This window comes from Lutra lutra, chromosome 15 (assembly GCF_902655055.1).
Source record: "Lutra lutra chromosome 15, mLutLut1.2, whole genome shotgun sequence".
Lineage (NCBI taxonomy): Eukaryota > Metazoa > Chordata > Mammalia > Carnivora > Mustelidae > Lutra > Lutra lutra.
The window spans coordinates 45,102,164-45,123,234 of NC_062292.1; the positions used below are offsets into that span (position 1 = coordinate 45,102,164).

Consider the following 21,071-nt stretch of genomic DNA (forward strand, 5'->3'; position numbering starts at 1 on the left):
GGTGTTAAATTTTGTAAATGAGATGTAATTCACATACCACAAAATTCACCCTTTTAAAAGTACACGAATTCAGTGGGGTTGTTTTTCAAGTGTATGCACAAGCTTGTACAGTGATCACCACTATCTAATTCCACAACGGTGGCATTAAATTTTGACTTGAATCTTTGAATGAAGTATCAACCAAAGGTCAACTCTGATGTTCAGGAAACTAGTTTTAAAACTTTTGTTCTTTTTTTCAAAGGAAACTACAGAAATGTCATTAAAAAAAAAAAGTAATAGAAAAAAGAGCCAGAGGATGTTGAATTTTTCTTAGGTTTGGTTTTTTTTTTGTTTGTTTGTTTGTTTCTTTTGTCTGCTACTGATGATTTTTTTAGTTGTTGGTTTTTGGGTTGGGACTTACTCCCGTGACTATGCTATAATAACCAGTATTCAAAGTAAAAGCAATAAGACTGTCCTTGCTTTCTTTTCCTCTCTTTCTTTGTCAATCCAGGCTTCGTTAGGGCAGGGCACAGGGCTGTTTCATTCATGCCCACCATCACCTAGCTCAGGCTCTACTGTACAACAGGACTCAGTAAAGATTTAGTGAATAAATGGGCTGTGTTAGGTGCCCAGGGGAGGTCATTTTGGCATGTATCACTCAAGGCTCATGGTGACCTTGTACTTGGGCTTTGTGGATGACCATGGAATTCATTTGCATCCCTTGAGGTCCAGCTGCCTCTAGAAAATGAAAGCTTGACTTCTTCCCGTGTAGTTCTAGGGACCGAACCTACAAGGACCCCATCACCTCCAGTTCCCAGGGACGCTCATCCAAACTGGACCTCACATGCCTTCCTGAGTGGATGTGGTGAAGCACAGCGTGGGTGGTGCGAGTGTGTGTCTTTGAGTGTACACCCCGTGCACGTGCGTACTCGCGTAAGCACACGATGGGATTGGGAGGAATTCCTCCATGTTCTTATAAATTGCCCCTTTCTTCTTTCTGCTCCTGTAGTTTATTGGTAGGCCGGGGAACAGAGGGGCCTCCAGCCTGGGCACATGGCCCAGGCGGGCTGGCATTCAGTGGCCTATTGTTTCCTGCCCCTTCTGTGCATGGACAGAGGACTGGGGCTGGCACAGCTGCCTTCTTGGGGACCATTGTTTTTCTTTGCAGCAGCAGCAGAAGTCTGAAGCAGCACATTTTGTGCCGGACAGAGCAGCCATTCTGTCCTGGAGCTGCAGGCCTAGAGGTGGGGGTGGTTGGAGGCCCCCTTACATGTCGTGTGGGCATCCTGAGGCCAGCAGCCAGGGAGGTTTCTCCTTCTAGGCAGGTTGTGGGGGAGGGGAGATGCTCAGTGGAGGGGATCAGGAATCAGCCACAGTAGCAGGTGGGATCTAGTAGCAGAGGCTACTTTTCCTGGATCAGGTAGGGGTGTCATTGCTTCCTCACTTTCTCTGCCCTCTGGGCATCCTGGCAGACCTCAGGGTATGCTCCCGGGACAAGAAAAAACACTTTCTCCAAAGCTGCCCTGTAGAGTAGATGGAAGAAGCAGAGAAGGGGCCCAGACCAGTCATGAGCTAGTCGGAACATGGCTCGTTATCGAGTCAGTGGGCCAGTCCGGGCTTGATTCCGAATGATTTCTCAGCTAGAAGGTGGAAAAGGGGATAGTTCCATAGGTGGGAGCTGTAGAAACTGTAATTTACCCAGAAATACTTCCAGAGCCTCCAGGCTTGTGTTCTCTGTCTCTTGTTTCTCTGGTCCACAGTCAAGCTCTTTGGCAAGTTAGACCTTCATTTAGCTTCAGCCTCACTTGCACCTAGTGGTATGACCCCTTGGTAATTGACTTAACAGGTCTTAACTTCACTTACCTGTGTCATCAGGATAATTGGGGATACCTGATGGGCTAGTTGTAGAGATGAGATGATGCATTTAAAGCCCCATGAAGGGTACTCAGTAACCCTTCCTCTTAGAGTCCCCTCAGGGACGCCTGAGAGTGGGGTGCACTTTGTATTACACTGGCCACTTGAGGCACCCGGGAAAGGCAGGGGGGTGTCTGTGTTGGCTGGATGTGCCTGGGGGCTTCTTAGATTGGTTCACACCTTTCAGAGGCCGCCTAGGAAGTACTGATTCCTTGACCAGGGCAATCCTGGAGGGGTCTACCTCTGGAACTTCACGGGTATCTTGGGAATCTGCCTATGCCCCTCTTTTTTTGTTGGAGCGTGGCGCATAATATGTTGTACTATGTTCCTTTCTGCTCTCCTGGTTAGTGAGATTACGGAGGCAAAGTCTTACATGAATTTTAGGTGACTCTGAGGGGGCGGACAGCCCCATTTCCCACCCACATCCTCTTGCAAATCTGAAACTGACTGGGTACCTGGAGAGCCTTTTGGCCCTACGATGCTCTGATTCTTCCCTAATGGGCAAGTTGTAAGTAATATCAGTGAGCAGCGTGAATGCGCTCTCCACCCACAGTCTGTCCACCCAGGGGCTACTACTGCCAGCTTCTACTTCTGTCTACCAATAGGTAGAAGGGGGACAGATGCCTCTAGGAATAGTCTTGACAAGGGCTGTTCCCTTTAAGAGGCCCAGAAATCTCTGGCAAGGGCTAGATGCCTGACATTGCCCTCTGCACATCTTCCCCCAACACCCTTGTAATCAGACTCCCAAAAAACACAGAACAAGGGAGCTTTGATGAGTGATGAGGTAGGTGGCTTTTCAGCTCAGCCTTCTGTCTGCTTGAAACCATCCTCCGGGGCTCACTTTCAGTTCAGGTGAGGTTCCCGTAGGCCTGATTGGCATTGATGGTTGGCAAGGGGGAGGCATGGGGACGAAGAGGGCGAGAACTGCACTTACAGATCCCCCGAGATCACGCATAAAGAACCAGATACTTGTGCTACATTCTGATATGGGTGAAAACAGAGACAAAAATGGAGATAAGGATAGATTATAGACGCCCAGTCACTTCAAGGTGAAGCTAAATGCACCATTTGCCCCTTGTCATTGCTTCATAAGAGCGGTGGGCAACACTTTCAGCCTCATGGCTCTGATCCTGGACTTGCCCCTGATTTATCCAGAGCTCAGATGAAAGCGCTAGATCTCCCTACCACCCCGCCCCCTGCATTACATGGCATAGATAGAAAGCTTTGTTAGGACTCTCTACGATTTGGGAATGACTTTGGGGCATGCCTAAGGAAAGGCATAATTACATAGATGCTCTTTTCCCCTGGGATTGGAACCACCGTCCCAGCCTAACGCATTGGAGCTGAGCAGGCTTGCAGGGGAAAGGTGTGAAGGGATGGCTCTGTTGCAATGGGACTGGCCGCAGCATACGCATTGCCGGCCTTCTCTGAGCCGAAAGCAGTCTGGTTTTGGCAAGCTGCTCCCCATGGGTGTCAGGGCTCTTGTCAGTAACAAATGCTGTGTCGCATTTGACGCAGCTCTGGTTGCATCTGGAGCTACGTTGCTGTGGTTCCAGAGAGGGTGTTGGCTAACTCTGGGTGAGGACTCTCTGCTAGGCAGAAATCCGCAAGCTAGAGCTTAGCCTGAAGTATTTCTAGCTTTGACACAAAAGAGGCTCTGAGCATCCTGAGGATGAAGTGACAGCAGTGTGAGTGGTATTTGTTGGTGAAAAAAAAAATCAGCTCCTTGAAGACTGGTTTACATTCTGTGATATTGGAAACTATGAAATCTGATCGATGCTGAGAGGTTTGCTTGGCTGGAAGTCTGGAACTGGTTGCGTTCTTGATCGCCACTGTTTGATCTGGAGCAGGACCCTATGTATCTCCATTAAAATATCCCGATGGTCACTCACCCTCCTTCATGAAGATGCAGAAAAACACCTTGAGACCATGGGAGAAAGTATAAAAAGTAGGAGCTTGGGCTCTAGAGTCGGTCTTTCTGGGTTTGGATCCCAGCTGCACTACATTAGCAGCTTGACTTCCTTAAGAGTCAGTTTTCTCATCTTTAAAATGGGGATGAAAGTAGTGCCTATGGAACAGGATGGCTAGGAGGTGAATCATTAGGCTTTCAGCCAAAAGAGAGCTCAAGTTCTCACACTATGCCAGAAACACAGTAAGGTGCTCAGGACATGGTAACCCAATAGCAGATGCCTGATAAGCAGTTTCTCTTAAATGATTCAGCAGATCCCTGGTTCCAGTTTCTTAGTGGTCCCAGAAGGGTTGGTGGAATTTTTGGAGGTGCCTCATATCCTATGGCCATGTTAAGCTTGAGCCTTTTTTTTTTTTTTTAATTAAAGGCTTTAAGTTCCTAACTAAATAAAAGGGGTAAATGTAGGTATGTATGTTTCTGTTTTGTTATGTCTTGGCTTTAGGGATCGCCGTCTGACGGTCTAGCCTTGCTTGTGTTGTAGAGATCCGCGCCCAGCTCACGGAGCAGATGAAATGCCTGGATCAGCAGTGTGAGCTCCGGGTGCAGCTTCTACAGGACCTCCAGGACTTCTTCCGGAAGAAGGCAGAGATCGAGATGGACTACTCCCGCAACCTGGAGAAGCTGGCCGAGCGCTTCCTAGCCAAGACGCGCAGCACCAAGGACCAGCAGTTCAAGTAGGGACCCCGAGGCTGCTTCCCGCAGGGACCTCGGGAATGGGGCCGGGGAGGGGGTGAGGCAAGGTGTGACACCTAGATCTGTGCGCATTCTTGAAAGGTGCGCCAGGGACGTCTGACTGGCTAAAGGTAGAGAGCCCTTTCAAGGACGTCTTTCCGTATGGGTCGGATATGCAGGTCAGGTTCCTAGAGGGGTCAGAAGAGATGGTGAACCGTGCTAATGATGACAGCACACACTTTCAGAGCGCTTCTTGTGTGCTAAGCGTGGTTCTAAGGGTATTACGTATTTAATGTAATTTAATTTACGTATTTAATTTAATCATTTAATCTCCACAAGTTTGTGAGTTGATCGTTGTTGTATCCCCAGTTTACAGATGAGGAAACCATGTCAAAAAGAAGTTAAGGAGGTTGCTTAAGATATCTCTCTGTCTCTTTCTCTCTCTCTCACACACACACACACACACACACACACACACACCCCTCTAGTAAATCAATAGCAGAGCTGGGATTCAAACCCAGGCAGTCTGGCTCCAGAGTCTGTGTTCTTAACAAATGACCAAACTGTCTTCAATTGGAAGAAATGAATGATGCTGTCGCCATATGTCTGACTCACTGCCCACATGGTCTGTTCCTTGGGTAGCATTTTATGCAAGTGACCCTTTCACTCTGTCCTCACTGCCATTTGCCCTAGTTTAGATCATCACCCCTGTTGTCTGAATGATTGCATTACTCATTATCATCCACAGCAGAGGTTCTCGACTCTGCTTTCACATTAGAATTCTCTGGAGAACTTTTTTAAAATGCTGAAATCTGGGCCTCATTCCAGAGCAATTAAGTCAGAATCTCTGGGAGTGGGGCCTGGGTTACGGCTTGGTGTAAAAGCTTTGCAGGTGATTGTAACGAACAACTAGCGTCGGGGTCCACAGTGTATGGCTTCTCCCCATTCCAGTCTGCCCAACCCGTGCTCAGCAGATTTAGCCTTCCTGGAACACACTGGAGATTGGGCGGGTTCTCTGTGCAATGGCTTCCCACTGTCTATGTTCTTGATGCCCAGGGTGTGGTCTCCTGATAACGACACCACCTAGGATGTTGGAAATGTAGAATCTCCGGTCCCATCCCCAGACCTACCCTGACAAGAGACTCACGTGATTGGTATGCACTTTAAAGTTTGAGAAGTTCTGCTCTAGGCACAAAGGTATACACACCTGGGCTTATTCTTCAAGCCCCTCTACATTTGGTCCTGACTGGCTTTCCATCCTTACTTCCTGTTCTGCTTTGGTTTTTTTCCTTTACTGTACCTTAGCCAAACAGAACATCAGCTCCAACGGGCCTTTGCCCATCCTGTTATTTGAACTTAGGTCCCCATTCTTCACATCTCTGCATGTCAAAGACATACCTGTGCTTTGAGACCCGTCTCAGGTGCATCATGGTCCAAGAAGCTTTCTTGATTCTCCCAAAGGAAAGAATGCTCTCCCTTTTCTGATTTTTACAGCATTTTATTTGTTCTTTTATTAGGGCATTCAGTACTGTCTGCCTTTCATTTTCTTCCCTTCATGGACGGTGTAAGCTTTTTCTGATTCATTTTTCAGCCTCCCACAGTGCCTGGTGGCATATAATAGATGCTCACTAAACATTGTTGGATGAGTAAATGAATGAATGAATGTAGGAACTAATGCCAAGTATATCTTGTTTTCCCCCATTTTCTATTTTTGTTTATCACTCTAATAATCTGGGACACAAATTTTCCTTTACGAACCAGCTTTGAGCAATGAATATGGAGGCTAAGTTTGAGGAGAACAGATGACACTCTCAGTATAAGCCAGAATGAGAATTTCCTCCAGATGTTTTGTCCTCAGAGCTCCTTATCTTTCTCAAGTCCTGTTCTCTTTATAATAAGCAATCCAGAGAGAATAAAATGTTATTTTAGTATATGATAAATGAAGATTTGGGAGAGAAACCATTTGCTTTAGAAAAATGACTCAATGTTGGATTTATTCTGTTGGTAAGCTACTCCTAAGTTTAAAATAGCATTTGATTTTTAGTACTATCATATTTTCAGCTCAAAGACATATTTACTATAAATTAAAGTACAGATGTGCTAATCTCTAAGTCAGCTGAATTGCTCTGATTAAGATCACATACAGGGATAGGGTATTTTGGAAGAATTATTTCTCTTCTGATAAAGCTGGTACCTGGCTTCATCCCACCACTCCCCCCAAACAACCAGTGAGTATTTACTAAGAGCTGTCTGTGTACTCCGTATTGTACAGGCACTGGAAGATACAAGAGAAGTTTATTTTGTGTCTCCACAGGGGGCCATATCTGGCTGGGGAGAAAAGATTTTTAATATAGGAAGCATCCAGAGAGCAAAGCAATACTGATCTCATTAAGAAATCATTGGTTTTGTGTGGAATATAGATGTGATAAGAGGTCAGAGAGAAATCATCAGAGATAGATAAAGGATCTGGAACAGTCAGGAGAGTTTTCAGGAAGCAAGTGGGACTTGGACGAGGTTTTGAGGGTAGATTTGTGTAGCAGAGAACAGCACGTGCCCTTGAGAGGAAGCAGGATCGTTTGCTGCTGAGGGGGTACAGGGACGAGGGAGGGATCCACCTTCATTAGAAGGAAGTTTCTTTTCCATTCCTTCAACAAATGTCCATTGCACATTCCTTGAACTCCTTCAAGCCAGACACTGTGCCATGGGGCGTAGCCGTGAACAAGCTCCGCGTCTAGCGTAGGACACTTACAGCAGGATGAGGAATGGATGTTAAACAAATCACAGTTAGATGAGTTGAGGTAAGAGTTGCGGAACGGAAGTACAAGGTGCTCTAAGAGCTTGTAAGAGGGGACTTCACTCCTTTTGCTGTCCCTTGGTGGGTAATTTATTTTAATAGCTTCCTATCTGATCTTATCCTGAGCAACAGTCTACTTGCGCACCAACCCCCCTTTAAGTACCTGCTGGGTGCTGCGCTCTGTGCCGATTCCTCTGGAGGCTGAGGTAAGCTCTGGAACCCTCGTTAACAGGCAAGAGAGACGTGGGAACAATGTAACGTGAAAGGGGCTTCGGGGGAGGTCTGAGCAAAATATTACCAGATTACAGATATTTTCAAAAGCAGTGAAAAATAAGGTTAGGGAAGTGGAGCAGACCCCAGATGATGGCGCCTTGGCAGGCGGGCAGAGAGAGGAGCTCAGGTTTGATGCGACAGCGTGGTAGTGAGCCCTCTGGGTTCTTGCGTGGGGAGACCAGAAGGTAGAGTTTCTATTCATATAGGAGAAGAGGAAACATAGTGGGGGACTGTTCGCAGCTTTGCCACGGCATCTATGAAAGACCATGTCCACCCTTCTATACAAAGCGCCACCAGTGCATAGGGAATAGACATCTCTTCAGGTTGCAGACTGGGCGGGGCTTCACGAAGGTGAAGGTCAGCGGATGGGAAATGGGAAAACACAAGTGCAGGTGCTAGGTACTGGTCCTGTGAGCTGAATTCAGTGGAGACAGGGCGGAAGTTGTAGAAGGATAAAAGGATGGGGGAAGGAAGCACTTCAGGTAGAAAGAACAGGGTCGGTGAAGGCACAGAGTTGCAAACATAAGACTTGTGGGTACCTCATCTGGAGGAATGGAATAATAAGTGCAATCGTGAAACAAGCTTGGAAAAGTTGGAAGGGGCCTGATCCTAGTAGCCTGGGACTGCCAGGTGACAGGGTTTATTCTGTAAGCGTGGGGAGCCATTGATAGTTTTTGAGCAAGGAACCTAATTATGGCCGCGCTTCGGGACGGTAACTATGGCAACACCACAGAAGATCAGTCTCGGAGAGAGCCCGGGAAGCCGGAGGCCGGTTGAGAAGGTGTGGCGGGGAGCCGGAGCCGAAGGTTAACCTGGGCCTGACCCGAAGTCGTGCCCTCGGAAGTAGAGGCGTGAGGGCATGAAGCACTCCGGGCCAGAGAGGCTGGGCCAGAAGAAGGGCTGTGGGTTTCCTGGCTCTCCGGAGCGGCAGTTGTACTGTATTTTCATTCAGCCGGTGGAGTGTAGCCTCGATTTTGCTGACTCTAGGGCTGATCCCGAGAATAGTTCATTCTCTGCCCAGAGCGTCTCAGCGGGCACTCGTCGCCTCCCCCGGAGCTGTAGCAGCTGTTGGCCCAGCAATGCCATGGATTTGGCTCTCTGCGCTGCCAGGAGAGCAGCTGCCAACGGCAGCTCCGGGCAGACGCAGCTCAGGGTGGTGGAGACTCTCCAGGTCGGGCTGGGGCAGGGTGGCCGGGGCCGAGGTCCGTCTACAGGGACCCCCCCCCACCTTTTCCAGGCCAGTTTCTCAGCCTGGCTCCATTTCAGCCTGTCGCACTCGGTTCGGTTGGGTATTCGGTTAGGGTTTTAAGTGACTGCATTTAGGGACAAACATTACTGAGCTGCTTTTTTCTTCTCTTGGACAACTTCTTACCCAGGAAGCCATTAGGCTGTCACTCTTCGGCTTTGCTTCCCGTTCTGCTTTGCTCCTGCTCACCTTTTGTCCTCTCCCGCACTGCGCTCTGCGCCGACATCCTCATTAAAGCCCTCCCAGCTCCGACTCCTTTGCAGAGGCTGACCCTGCGGTCCCATCACGCTCCTTCTCTTCCCCTGCCCCCGCAGAAAGAGTGAGAGATGCCGCAGATGGAACTACATAGCGTTTATTTGATTCTACCGTATTCTGCTTTGTTTAAGAAGGGAACATGGCTTCCGCCTTCCCTTTGAATGGTGGGTGAACCCTGCTCCTGTCTGAAATTCTATCCGCCTGGTTTGATTAAGAGCAGAGATAAAATACTATGTGAGGGTAGGAAGTCTTCCTAGGGAAGATGTTCTTGCATTTTCTTTGGCTCCTTGAAGAGTATAAATGTATTCCTACTTGCTGCTAAGCCTTTGATTGTCTCTTTTAAGTGGAATCTGTGTTAATATTGCCCAGCAGGACTCTAATTGATAATGCTTTGGCTGTGGCTGTTTTGTTTTTTTTTTAACATAGACTTGTTGTAAATTACCTTTCAGTCATAGCTCACTCGGTTTTGATCTCCTCCTTTTAATAGCTCAGTTCTTTCCTTCCTTTTTTTTTTTTTGTTGCCTGTCGAATCTTTAGAGGAATCCTCCTACATTGCTATCCTGCTGTGTTCTTTCCAGAGACCTTATGCTACTGTAAAACCCACTGCCAACATCTTTTCTTTCTTCCAGCTTTTCTTTTTCCTCAACAACAAATATTTGTTGAATATTTTTGAGATATTGTTCTAGACTCTTAGAGGAGGGAGATCCAAAGAAGTAGAAGGAGTGGTTCTTTTCCCAAATGAGTTTATTGTCCGGTGGGGAGAAATTCTACCTGAATACTATAACACATCTTCAGTATAAGGCAACATGTGTGTGCTGCGGAAGGGATGCAGCACAGTTGGTGTGGTCAGGAGACGTCAGGGAAGAAATTTGGAATTTGAACCAGACATTGAAGAAAATGGACAGGATTTTGATTGATGGAGAGGGAGGATGTTGTAGGCAGGGAGGGGCACAGTAGGAGGAAAGGACAAAGCGCTTTTCAGGTCGCAGCAAGTGGACTGGTTTGGCTGGTTAACAGCTGTGTGTGGAGGAGTTGGGCAAAGGTAGATAGGGCCATATTGTGGGGGGCCTTGACTTTCGACAGAGCTTTGGCACTATGCGATAGACACTGGAAACCTGCAGATTTGAACAGCTAGGATCCAAGCTGAGGTATGAGTTCTGCTTACCAAAGCTTAACCTTAACCTTAATGGTGGTGATTGGCTAAAGGACTGGAAACTCGAGATAGTGAAACCCATTGCCACAGCAGATAATGAGGATCTAAATTAGGGTGGGATGGTAGGAATGAAGAGGACAGAAATTGATCCCTCAGACCATTTAGCAAGTATGTATCGTGCTCTTCCCATGTGACAGACACATGCCAGGCAAAAGGGAAACTGTCCCCCTACAATCCTGGAGCTTCCAGTCTAGAGACAGATGGAAAACACCTGGTGCAGGAAGAATCTACAGGAATTGCTGACAGATGGGATTCAGGTTTCAAGTGAACTTGGAAACACAAAAGAAGGAGGGCTGTGAAGTTTCTTTTGGACTTGGGTGACTGGTAGATTAATGGTGCCTTTAATAGAAATACCAAAGGTAGGAAGAGTTGTTTTTGAAGGGGTACAATACGAGAAATTTAGCTTTTGGATGTTAAGTTTAAGATGCTAGAAGGATATTGAAGCTGAAAGTTTCAGTAATTGAGAGAAAATCAATGGCTGTGTTCAGGGCTAAAGATCTGGGCTTGTGTTCAGGGCTGAAGTCTGGGTTTTGGGTAGATATTTGGGCATGTTCATAGCGAGGTGATGGTCGAGGCTGTGGCAGTGTCAGATTTCCAACATTAAGGGTTTAGGAGGAAAAAAGAGGGAAACAGCCTTTGTATTGTCTGTGGTACTCAGATTGTAGAGAATGAAAAGTGATTTAAAAGATATATATATTTGTGCATTCGTTCAGTACACATTTTGAGGACCAGGCATTGCGCTAGGTTGGGGATAGGAAGAAGGCAATATCCTATTCTCACTAACATGAAATTAGCAGGACATTAAAGAGATACACTTGGAAAGTAAACCCTCTTATTTGGCTGATTATGAGTTGTGCAACTCTGGGAAGGGAGGTGAGGGAGCAAGGACCCAGTATCTCAGGAATCTCGCAGACATTCAACCTGCAATACGCCTTTCAGTGGGAGGTTAGGTACACAATTAATTAGAGAGACATTCTTGTAGAGTCCATGTTCTTGGCCTTGGGCCCAGTATTTGATTGTGTACTGTCTCTGCAGTTACGTCACCTACTGTCGATGGATTTTTCCTATGGCGTTAACTTCAGGGCTGTTCCTCAGCCTGACAGGATAGCAGGGGGTTGAAAAGCAGAGTGAGTTGGCCATCGAGGTTGTTACAGCTGTGATGGCAAATCAGAAAAGGGTGGCGGACCAGAAAGTTCCTCCTTGAGTACTGATGACTTTGAGGACGGAGGTAGGAGGAGGCATGAAGCTGCCGGAAGGGAGAACCCCTCACTTCCTGGGAGCAGTGTGTCGCTCCTTCATTTTGGACATATTTGGGAGCTGTTTGTTCCCTTGGGGAGGATTTTGCCCAGATGTAGCATCTGGTATTGAGCAAGGGTTGGCTTCTCTTTGCCATGGCTCAAGCTGTAATCTTTATTTAGAAACTAACAAAAGATCCCCTGATGAGTGTCTTGTTGGCCTAGTCCATACAGAATTAGGTGGTGCTTGGGTCCTTCTTGGAAGACTTGGGAAGTCTCCTCACACATGGACAAAAGTAGGATAGAAGAGACACAAGAAGGCAGTTTTGTGGGGGCAGGGTGGAGGTCAGCAAGACAGGGTGCTGGCCAGTCTTTGGAACAAAGACAAAATTCATTCGAAAGCTCTTCGGTAGAGCTTAGTAGTAGAATGACTTAGTAGTAAAAGCGGAGAGCTTTATTATTATTTTTTAATTTAATTTATTTTTTTTAAGTTGAGAGCTTTAGTCCAGACACATTTGGGTCTGAGTCCTCTCTCTTCCACTTACAGCCTTGTGACCTTGAGCAAGTCGCTTAACCCCTTTTAGCTTCAGTTCACTCATCTACGAAATGTAGAGAGTAATAGTCACCTTGAAGAGTTGTTTAAGGATTAGATATAATACATGCGAAGCACTAGCCTAGTGCCTCTAACCTACAGATGCTCAAAAAAAAATGGTAGTTGATGTGATTATCACGACCACAGAAGGAGGATAACATGGCGGTCAAGATCACCGATTCTGGAAGCATATTTCCTGGGTTTGCAATCCTGGATTTCGCACTTACCAGCTGGGTGATTGTAGTGAAGGTTCTTGGATGCCTCAGTTTCCTTGTCTGTAAATTCAGGGTCATACCAGTGCCTGCCTCATGGAGCTGTTCTGCTGAGTAAGGGAATTAATGTACATGAAGCCCTTAGGACAGCACTTAGCACATGGAAATACAAGGGCTGCTCTTGTCCTCAGAAGATGGGACTGAATGTACTTATCCCAGGTAAGACCTTGGTGGATTAGATTCCCTATTTATTCCCTGTGTGGAGTGAAGCATTCCTAAGCCTGGCCCCAGGTAGTATCATTTCCATCTCCCTTTTCCTCAGTGACCCCTGTGTGTGGGCCCTTGTGAATGTCAAAACTCATCCTCCTTCCTGATTTTTGTGATATGGCTGCTCTGGGCAGGAACTATGCAATTATGTGACTCTCTGTAATTGTACATCCGGTTCCTATAAAAAGCAGTTGCACGTTTTGTCTTATAAGCTGTCATGTTCACAAGGTGTCATGAGCTACGTTGCACCAGGTAGTTAAGCCTGGCATGTTACTTTTAGACCCAGGCTCATAATCATCAAAAGGAGGGCATTTGTCTTCCCTCTGATGTCTAATGGGCAAATCGTGGGTTTCCATAAATATGTGCTGAGGTCCTGATTGCAAGCAGGGGTGGATGAAAGCGCGCCAGGCCTGGTCAGGTCTACCAGCAGCCTCAGTGGTGAGCATCCCAGATTGTGGTCTACTGGATTGTCTCATGAGGTCAAACAGAAGCAGCTACGTTTCTGCATCCATGGCTTTGTAGCATCCTTTCGGGGTATGGAATGATAGAGGGCAGTTGGGAGCAAAACATGCTTTAATGAGCAGTTGGGACAATGCTGGAGACTACTGAGGGCTTCCGGTGCCTCCCAGGCTCTGCCGTTGGAATGCTAGCAGGACACACCTCAGCCTTTCAGCTTGCTGAAGCCAGCCACTGCGGATCGTGCCCCTTAACAACAGTGCTGGGGTGCGGGGAACTTTCAGTATTTGTTTTCTCGGCTGTCGTAAGTCCCATAATAATTCTGCGGTAGACACAGGAAGCAATGTGCGTCTGGTTCAAAGGATCTTTAATTTTCAGGAATTCGCAGCCAATTAAATGAATTGACTTTGATCCAGTTCTCTTTTAAAGGCAAAAGCCATGTCATCTTTATTGGGAGCTGACTGCGTTAAGTGGGAGGGTTTACAAGATAAGAAGAAAAGACAGTCTCTGCCATAAGGACTTTTCATAATTGAAATGGGGAACGTCAGACGGGCTGACAGAGAATAATAAGAACACATATGCGCATGGCACATGATTCTAAAAATAGGACCCTGTCTATGGCAGGTTCTAGTAGCCACCGGGAAGGGAGGGAAGGTAGATTACTCGGGAGGGACCTGTGCTTGGCTTAGGCAGGAAAAGGTAAAAGGCTAGTAGCATCTTATGTTCTCAATTAGGTTTGGCCCCAAGTTAATTGAAGTAAAGACTTTAATATCTAATTCCTCCGCTGTGCTGAGGCATCGTGCTGGGAAGAGACACAGAGTCATATGGGAAGAGCTCAGTGTTAATGAAGGATTTAGGGAGAATGAGAAAAAAGGAGGGTTTGGGTTTTTCAGAGTTGAAAAAGGATCATCTTTCCTGCTACCTCCTGGCCTTTTACACTGCCACCAATCACTGGATCGTTGCCCCCTCGGGTTTGCAACTCAGGAAGATCAATAAGCAGAGCTCTGCTTCTTAACATATTTTGGGTACAGCTGTTTAAAGAACCGGGATTAGAAAATGAATCGAACAAAGTAGGATTATCTTCAACGGTAGGATGCTGCGCTGTGTTTGCCAATTTCTACTTAAGCGGTCGAGACAAGGCATCCTTGCATGGAGTTTAGACATCCCTCCCTAGCAGCCTCTGTGTTCAAGGAGAGGTTGTGGAACAAGTCTGGCAGCTCTCAGCCTGCGCCCTTGTAAACAACAGATGTTCAGAACTACTGTGTTCCGGGGGTAGGGGTGGGGGTTTCTGTTGGTGCTTGAAATTCTTTGAATTTACAGGCAGTGTCTTGAGGATTTAGCAAAAGGAGGAAGTCAGGCGGACTTGATTCTACGGCATACAGGTGGAAATGATTCCCAAGACAGTTCCTTTGGAGGACAGAGCCCACGCTCCTGAGTGGACTCTGACAGAGAGCCAGGGAAGCCAGGCTGGCAGGCCCCATAAAGAAGGATCCGGCTTCTTAGGTGTATTGACTTTCTGCACTCCTCCCCGCCGTTCTTCTTATATAGATGCTCGACTGGTCAGCCCCCTCCTCGCTTCTGTTTTGTCTGGTCATGGGTGGAAACGTGTGCCCTTCCTAGCCACAGAGTCCCACGTGCACACACATGCAGCCATTCAGGTGGGCGTGCCACAGAGACTTTTCCATTAGCACCTCCTGAGGCCGTTCGGGTTCTCGGAACGTGCGGATTACATGGTGTTGTTAGGGCCTTTGTCTTGGCCGCCAACTTTATTCGTGTACATTTTCAGTGTTGGTTCTGCCAGGTCTCCGCACTGGAAGTGAGTGAGGGTAATGTTCCTTGTAGAGAATTCAGCTAGACACCTTTTCTCCCCACCCCATTCCCAGCCCTGAAACACACATACGGAGTTTCCGGCTAGGCTTTAGGACACCTTCTTTATGGCATAGTTCAGGGAAGCCACAAGGAAAAAAGATACATAATACATCTTTCTTTCTTTCTTTCTTTCTTTCTTTCTTTCTTTCTTTCTTTCTTTCTTTCTTTCTTCCTTTCTTCCTTCCTTCCTTCCTTTCTTTCTTCCTTCCTCTTTCTTTCTTTCTTTCTTTCTTTCTTTCTTTCTTTCTTTCTTTCTTTCTTTCTTTCTTTCTTTCTTTCTTTCATTCTGTGTGGGGGGCTTGAACTCACGAACCCAAGATCAAAAGTTCACTCTCCACCGGCTGAGCTAGCCAGGTACCCATATAATACATCTTTAGTAGGCTTTCTTGGTTCCAAATTAGAGAAGACTTTAGGAACATTCTCACCTTTAACCAAATGGAAAAAGCAATTTATCAGGTCTGGGCCAGTTTTCAAGTCACTCTCATCAGTAAGTATTGGCTTGAAAATCTTTGATAAGCTCACTTCTTATGTTGGGGGCTTAAGAACATCCTTGTGCTTTTCTTTCTTCTGGAAAATAAGTCCACTCCTGGCCCTTTTGTTCATGAACACAGAAAGTTTTGGTGAACACCAATCCTGGTAAGTGAGGTTCACCTGTATGTTTCAACAACATTTTTTTCAGCACTTAGTCTATACCAAGGGCGAATTAAATCCACACAGAAGAATAAGCCATTGTTCTCATGGAGGTTTCCATTTAATGTGAAATATATTAAGGTTTTGTGTGTGTGTGTGTGTGTGTGTGTGTGTGTGTGTGTGTGCGCATATATGTGTTTTGAGAAGGTGCAGAGTTCAAGGTTGAGGAATCAGCACTGTTGAGTGACCCTTTAAGTCACCCATATTATATGTGATTCAGTCATAACACTTGGCTTCATCTTCATCCTCAGTCCTGACCAGTGGGTTCTGGCAGGTGCTGGGGTCCCAGAGCAGTGTAGAACCCAGCTTCTGCCCTCAGGAGGCTCAATTTCTCTTGTGGAAGACAGGAGGTTTATATGAAAAAAAGATAACACAAAGTCATATATATTTAGTGCCAAAAAGAGAGATGGAGAAAGGGTTTCTTTCCACTTTTCTCCAGAATGGGATCTTCATAAACATTGCTTTTGGTATCATTTTAGATTTACAGAAAATTGCAGGAATGGTGGGAGAATTTCTGTCATTTACCAGATTGTCCAGAAATGTTAACATATTACTGCATTTGCTTTCTACTTCTTTTTCTCTCCAGACACAGCTCATGCACATGCATGTTTTTTTCCTGAAACACTTGAGTGTAATTTGTAGACATGGTGCCCCTTGACCTCCATATACTCCAGTTTATAGTTACTTACAATAAGGTTGTTCTATGACATAAGGACCAGTACAGTGACCAAAATCAGGGTATAAATATTGATAGAATAATATTGTATAATCCACAGATATTCAGGTTTACCATTTGTTCCCCCAGTTTTCTTTTTGGCCAAAGAGATTATGCATTTCATTCAGTTGGCTTGTCTCTTTAGTTTCCTTTGACGTGGAATGGTTTCCAGGTCTTTCATTGTAGTTCATGCCCTTGCTAATTCTGGGGAGCATTCAGCTCAGTTATTTTGTAGAATGTCTCTTAATTTGGTGTCTCTGATACTGTCTGGTATTTCTTTATGATTATCTTTAGGTTATGTGCTTTAGGCAGAAATACCATGGGAGCGATGTTATATTCTCAGCACATGATATCAGGAGTCACTGGCTGGTGATTTTCCACTACTGGTGATGTTAACTTTGATCATTTGCTTAGAGTGGTGTCTGCCTGATTTCTCTACCATAAAGTTATTCTAGTTTATGCTTTGTAATTAATGCATTTTGGAGAGATACTTTGAGACCATGTAAATATCATGTTGCTTTTCAAAACTTCCACTTATCGGTTGTAGCATGCGTTGATGATTCTTGCTTGAATCAATTATTATGATGATGGTCACCAAACGGTAATTTTCCTAGTTTCCATATCATTTTTTTCTACATTTATCACTTGGGATTCTACTGTAAGGAAGGACTTCTCCATCTCCCATCCCCCCCCCCTCAGATATTTGTCTAGCTATTTCTGTATATCAATTTAGACTCATGGATTCTGCTTTTATTCAATAGGTTATAATCCTTTTTTTAAAGAACAAGGTTTTATTTATTTGAGAGAATGAGTGAGAGAGCAGGAAAGGAGGCTGGGGAGGGGAGGCAGAAGCGGACCCTCCGCTGAGCAGGGAGCCCAACATGGGGCTCCAGCCAGGGACTCCAGGATGACGACCGGAGCCAAAGGCAAATGCTTATCCGACTGAGCCACCCAGGTACCCCTAACAGGTTTTCGTCCTTTACTGTCTTTATTTATTTTAATGTTCATTCCAGGCTGGTTCCTGTATCCTTTTGACATGTTCCACCGTTCAACTTTCTGGCCCAAAAAGATGTTCTAGCATCATCTTGTCCTTTCCGTGCTTCACCTCAGGAGCCCTTTCTTCCAGGAACCCTGGATCCTTTCATGGCGAATGGTATTTAAAAACCGTGGATGCTAGATGTGCTCCTTGTTACTAAACTCCTACTGTTTGTGGTCCCTCTTGGCAGACAGAGGCAGTTTAACGGGTATGTGTGTGCACACATGCACATACCCACACACTTCTCTGTGTTATGTCTCTATCTATGGACTTATCTCTATTAAAGCCATAAGTCTCGTCCATATCTTCCAATTCTAATCCAACCCCACATGTTTTAGTCTATTTTCTCCCTTTCCACATCTATAACCCTGTTCTCTGAACAGTGAGAAATCTGGCACCCATTATCTGTAATGTGTGTATCTTTGCCCAGTCCTAATATATCCACAAAATAGTTTCAGAACCGCTAACCCATGCCTCTGAAGAAGAAGACTACTAACTAGAATTTAATACTGGTTTTAGAGGGTTTTGTTTGTCTGTTTGTTTCCAGCCTCAAGGACCAAAACACAGTGTTCAAAAAATTGGGTGCTAATTCCTTCTCTTTCAACCTCCAGACCTTCAGTGTGGTTTTAGTACTTATTTGAAATACAATTTGGTTTATTTCTTTCTGCTTGTATTTTATTTTTTCCCCTTCAGAATGAGGTCTTGATGGACATTTCTCACCGCCCAATCTTTTCTCTCGAGTAGAGACTGAGCAGCCATGGGAGAAGTGAGAGATCTGCTTATTCGTAGATGTACGTAGGGCATTATCAGAAGTCAGTGCCTGGGCCTTAGGCCGGACACGGGGCAGACCCTGAGGACCATCCAGAGGTCATTTCCCCCTCACTGCTGGGCCCGTTGTGACTGTGGGAGAGCCACCGGATGGGTTATGACCCCCGACACTTTCTCTCACATTCTCGCTGCTGTTCTCCATGAGCACCTCTCTCGTGTCTAGGGAATCAAGAGTCCAGCTCTCATCTCAGTTCTAGGCTGACTGTGAAGTCTGTTTATCAGCAACTCATGTATTATGCTTGACATTGTACCTTGAATGATCTTGATCTGGTCCCTCAGAGGTGAGGCTGCAGGGTACTGCTCATTGACATCCAGACTTGCAGAATTTGGGGCCCTGTTGCTGGCCTGTTTGCTGGTGCCCTGTTCTGACTCCCCCCACTGTTTCTTCTCTTTGGCATTCTATGCTCAGATGCACAGAAAAAGTTCTTTTGCGTCAATTCCGACCTGGCCATTGTCTCCTCTCTGCTTGGGGATGGCTTCCAGATCCCCCTTCCTTTGCCCAATGTAACTCGTCACTCTTCTCCTACTCTTCTCCTTCCTCCAGACACATAAAATGTGGTCAGTGCTGCTGATTCCAGCTGTTCTGAATCTTGTCTGCAGCTTAAGTTAAAAAACAGATGGACCCCAAGCATCCTAGATGCTGTGTCAGTTTCCACAGGAACACAAGTTACTGAAAAGCATCAGGAAATTTAAGATCGATTTGAAGTTTGATTCTCTGTCTTCTTAATAGTCCTCCCTGCCCGACTTCACCATCTTTCCTGACCCTTCTCCACGTCACAGGTGCCTCATCGGACAAGGGCTGGCTTCTAAAACCTTTGCTCCCAATTTCACCCTCTCTTTGGGTGGCTCAGTCAGCGATTAGCATGGGACCATGTAGGGGATCAAGCTGGGCTGTTGCTCCTTTTCTCATTGTATTTGCCTCTTCTGAATCTCCCATCCAGGGCTGAAGAATTTCTGTCCTTTTTGCCATAGGGAGAAGATGAGGCTGGGTCGCTGTGTTTATAAATGTGTGTGCATTTACTGGTCAAAGAAGTCACTAACTTGGGAATAATGATGTTCTTCTGCTGACGTTACCAGTAGGGATGCAGAAAGGTGCCAGTCCCACAGCTGACCCTTGCAGTGCTAAGGACAGGGAGCACGTTCCTTGGGGAACACTGACGTTGTGACCACGCTACTGCTCTCCTCATTCTTGCCATTTGCTAACAGCTTTCTCCCAGTGTTCTGAGGGACACTGTTGATCTTCAACATTTCTAGTCACCCTGAATCTGAGAGAAAGAGAATCAACATGGTGAGGCCACGTATCTTACATTAGGCAGATACTAGCAGTCATTTACTGAGCTTCCAGAAAAGTCATTGAGACAGTCCGGAAATTATCAGGTGCGCACTGTGACCAGAGGACTAGGCTGCTGTCAAGAGTGTCCTCAAGAGAAGTCCTTAAGGCTGGAACTTCTCAAAGTTCAGGGACCGATGACTCATACGTTATGGTGTGTGTGTGCATAACACCTCCTCCCTCCCTCCTTCCTTCTCTCCTTCCTTTGGAGAATACTTGGAAGAGAATTCTTAGTTTCTCCAAAAGGATCTGGGGTAAGTAATCACCCCCAAAAAGATTTTATAAAAATATTTTGTAGTACAAGCTGGAATGCACACATGTATAGACATTTCACGGTGTATTTTTAATTAACTGAGAACAGCATTTTTGTAAAACAATCCCTATACATCTTTGCTCTGTGTGTTGTACTCTGCTATTTTCTGCTTGGTTCTGTGTTATTATGTCCCACTGTTTTCTCTTTCATTTTTTAAGAAATGCTGGGTGGTAACCTGCTAAATTGATTTATTAACCCTACTAATGGGTTGTATCCCAGTTTAAAAAACATTGCTTTAAGAGCATTGGTTCTTAACATTTTGGTGTGTATGATATTCCCTGGGGTGTGTATTTAAAATGCAGATTCCTGGGGTGCCTGGCTCGCTCAGTCGGAGGAGCGTGTGACTCTTGATCTCAGGGTTATGAGTTCGAGCCCCGTGTTGAGTGTAGAGATTACTTAAATAAATAAAACTTTCAATGAAATAAAATGCAGATTCCTGAGCATCACTCCACCCCTACTAAAGCAGAAACTCTGGCAGAAGAGCACAGGAAACCGTACTTTAAAAAAAGCACCACAGGTGACTCTGATGCACAGTGATTTGGGGTCCTGAGGACTCACTCTTAGAGAAGCTGTGCTCAGACTTGGGAGCCCGGCTGCTCAAGGCTCCAGGCCCCATGCGCCCTTGGAGACAGCAGATACTAGCGGCTCTCATCTGAATCCACACTGAGACTCTCGCCATGGATTGTTCCTTCTTGGATCTTGATTGCCCTGCATAGTTCCCCTGTTCTAAGAACTGCTTTGACCCTGGTGGAAGCAGAGAAGGAGTTAACTCGAGGCCACAGAGCAGAGAGGGAAGGAACTCCAGGGTCATTTTACAGAGCGGCTGGGGTGTGGCCCGGGGCTTCAGTAGGTGCCCAGAGCCAGTCCCAAATTAGAATGGGGTGGGATTCAAAACTGCTTTTCCTAGTCACTTGCCTTTCATGTGTAACCACATGCAGCGTGTCAACATGCTCTCCGGCGCCGTCAGGCACCAGCAGTTTTGCTCCCTCCGGGTTCACGGACCCTTGGTATTCTGGTTATGTGCTGTCTTGGAATAGCTCTGTGCTCCAGGGCTTGGGCAGCTGAGCATTGTCCATTAACTCTTTCAGCACCAGGAATCTATAGGTTTAGTGGAAATAGAGCAAATGCCACCATGAAATGAGAAAATGATGGCTATTCAGGAGGCCTGAGTTCTTGCCCTGTTCCATTATTGGAGCCTCGGTTTCCTCATTTA

General features: G+C 46.0%; 1 protein-coding gene across 9 annotated transcripts in view; it reads left to right on the forward strand.

Moving 5' to 3' along the window:
- SRGAP2 (SLIT-ROBO Rho GTPase activating protein 2) overlaps window positions 1–21,071 on the forward strand; it is a 232,804-nt gene that overhangs the window by 84,892 nt on the left and 126,841 nt on the right. For 8 of the 9 annotated variants that reach the window (XM_047704932.1, XM_047704934.1, XM_047704933.1 and 5 more), the window contains exon 3: window positions 4,344–4,536. In XM_047704932.1, the coding sequence (XP_047560888.1) occupies window positions 4,344–4,536 (193 nt within the window). Of the gene's footprint in view, window positions 1–4,343; window positions 4,537–10,129; window positions 10,251–21,071 lie in introns of those variants that run through there. The other variant, XM_047704938.1, reaches the window with a different exon arrangement.